At 38.1% G+C, this 2876-nt stretch overlaps 2 protein-coding genes across 2 annotated transcripts; both read right to left on the bottom strand.

The window, feature by feature from the left end:
* Window positions 1–83: 83 nt before the first annotated feature.
* LOC108782657 (uncharacterized) lies at window positions 84–590 on the bottom strand (the record flags this gene model as incomplete). The annotated part of the gene is made up of 1 exon (XM_018550978.1): window positions 84–590. A coding segment is annotated over exon 1 (507 nt), but the record flags the coding sequence as incomplete, so codon positions are not given.
* A 13-nt stretch (window positions 591–603) lies between these two features.
* On the bottom strand, window positions 604–2712 carry LOC108771221 (uncharacterized). Its single transcript, XM_018550989.1, has one exon. It carries the CDS (start codon window positions 2710–2712, stop codon window positions 604–606), a length of 2109 nt encoding a protein of 702 aa, XP_018406491.1.
* Between the last annotated feature and the right edge of the window lie 164 nt (window positions 2713–2876).

Consider the following 2876-nt stretch of genomic DNA (forward strand, 5'->3'; position numbering starts at 1 on the left):
TTCGTGTTGTTGCTTCTCCATTTGCGCAGATTGAATTTTCCTCGCTGGAGCAATTCCATTAATTCTTGTTGCAATCGACATGCCTCCTCTACAGTGTGCGTCCCCGTGAGCAGGTCATCCATATAAAAATCACATTGTAACACCTTTGCAGCTGTAGGATGAGTGTCAGCCTCTTGAATTGCTAACTCCTTCAAACATCTGACCGCTAGAAAGGGTGCTGAAGAAGTACCATATGTTAACGTATTCAAACGAAATATCTGAATTTCTTCGTTGCTATTTGACCTCCATAAAATTCTTTGAAGATCTCTATCCTGTTTTCTCACAAGGATTTGTCGATACATCATTTCTAAATCAGCAGTTAATACATATTGATGCATTCTAAACTTTAGTAATAAGTCACATAATGTATCTTGCAACTGAGGCCCGACTAATAGTTTATTGTTCAGCGACACTCCTGATTCTGATAGAGCTGATGCGTCGAACACTACTCTCAACTTGCTAGTTAATGCACCGCTTTTTATTATAGGATGATGTGGTATGTAGTAAATATCTTGCGGACTCTTCGATGCATTTTCTTCAACACGTGACATATGCCCCAATAGTTCATATTTTTCCATAAATTGAACATATTCCAACTTCAATTCTGGTTGTCGTGCAAATCTGTTTTCCAAAGTATAGCCTCTTCAGCGCTGTATTATACGAATCTGCAAGCTTTATATCTTCTCGCTGAGGCAGTCCTACTACGAACCTACCTTCTAAATTCCTTTGCATTGTTGCTTTAAAGTGCTCCTCACACTTTTGCTCCTCTGGTGAGTAATGCCTTTGTTCGATAATTTCTTCGGATTGCCAGAATTTCTCCAGCTGCCGGCTTAGTTCATCATTCGTTAGTAGATTGCACATCATGTTATGGTCGCTTGACGACTCCAAAACATTTCCTCCTAATATCCAACCTAAAGAAGTGTTCTGTATCCGTGGTTGTCCAGGAAGTAACTTTAAATGCTCGTCCTTAATAATTTGCCAAAACATTCCGGCTCCGTTTAATAAATCAATGGCTCCCGGATTGTGGAAGTTTTCGTCCGCTAGCTTCAAATGATTTGGTATCTGTAATGTAGAAATATCAATAGGCATCTGAGGTATTTGCTCTGTGATTCTAGGCAACACTAAACAATTTAGCTTAAATCTTGTTTTGTTATATTTGGCTTGTACTTCAATAATTACCGATTGCCTCACATATGTTTTAGTTTGATTGATACAGCTAACTGGAACGTTTACAGATTTACTTGTTAAATGTAATTTATCTGCTAAAGCCTTCGTAATTAAATTGGATTGCGATCCAGGATCTAGAAGCGCTCTACAAAGATGTCGCCTTCTATTGGTATCAAAAATATATACTTGCGCTGTAGACAACAATACATGCTGCGAATTTTTTGCACAATACGTGGATACTATGTTGCTTGGATTGTCTTTATTCACTTCATCGGGACTTTTGTTTTCTTTCTGATTTTCTATATGGAGAAGAGAATTATGCTTGCCTTGGCAAACCTTACAGCCTGACGATTTACATTCTTTACTCCAATGCCCTTTCCGCAGACAGTTCAAACAAAGTTTCAATTGCTTTATTTCGTTAATGCGTGATGGTACTTGTAACTTCAATAGCTTTTCACAGTTAAATATGCGGTGATGACCTTTACAATAATCACATTCATTGTTACTTGTAGAAGCTAATGACAACGATTTATCTTGCTTTTTCTCATTGTGTTTACGTGCCTCAGCTCCCGATTTTTCCTTTTCTATCATTTCAAGCATATGGTATCTTCCTGTTAGGAATTCAAGCAGCTCATCAATTTTTGGCAGTTCGTCCTGCCCTTTGGTAGTAATATGCGTTTCCCACTCTTTGTGCGTGTGATAATCCAACTTATTTGCCGCTACAAATACTAAGACTGCATCCCATTTGTCTACGGGCAGTTTCAACGTAGCTAATGCTTTAATGTGTGATCTTACGTGATTTACAAATTGCCTTATGCTTTGCTTGTTACATTTAACTATTGGCATAGTTTCAAAAAGTTCCTTCAAATGTTTATTAATGATAAGTCTTCGATTCTCGTAATGATTGTTCAACAACTCCCACGCTGTACGATAATTCTCAGCCGTGGTTTCCAATCCTTCGATGAATTGTAATGCTTCATCCTTCAGCGTGCCTCGAAGATATTGTAACTTCTGAACTGCTGATAGCGTTGTGTCTCTGTCTATTAATGAAAGAAACGAGTCTTTGAACTGCATCCACTGACTATATTGCCCATTGAACGTTGGCAATGTGATCGTTGGTAATTTTACACTGGATTTCACTGTCAGGGTCCTTCCTGCTGCTGCCACTGTCGCAGATTCATTTACAGGATTTACTTGTGCTAATCTTCTTTTAGCTATTGACACTAGCTTAAAATAATTGTCTTCGAATTCTGTGTCTTCATCGTTTTCTTCTCGTTCTATTCGCTCTAATTGATCCTGATCTTTTTCTTCTGAAAGCCCCTGTTTACGTACCTCCTTTATGGCATATTGAAGGTTATGAAACTTATCCCAGACTTCTTTTAGCCTTTCAAGTCTGTCAGAAATTTCATAATCATCGGCTTCTCTACACTCAAGAAAATTACTGAATCGCGTTAATTGACTCTTAAACTGACCTCGCTTAATCCTTAAGCTTTTGTATTCAGCCATTTTGTGTAGCAACTGCCAACGTTTGCTATTACAATGTAAGGAAAAGAAAAAGAATTGAGGTTAGGATAAAGGAAGCTCACTTACGTGCCTTTGAATGCCTGTTTATTTGCTGCCGCCTGCGCGACTACCAATATGTTTCAAAAATGTTCTTGATTTCGTCTAAA

The sequence above is a fragment of the Cyphomyrmex costatus genome, unplaced genomic scaffold (assembly GCF_001594065.2).
Source record: "Cyphomyrmex costatus isolate MS0001 unplaced genomic scaffold, Ccosl1.0 C2347515, whole genome shotgun sequence".
Classification (NCBI taxonomy): Eukaryota; Metazoa; Arthropoda; class Insecta; order Hymenoptera; family Formicidae; genus Cyphomyrmex; species Cyphomyrmex costatus.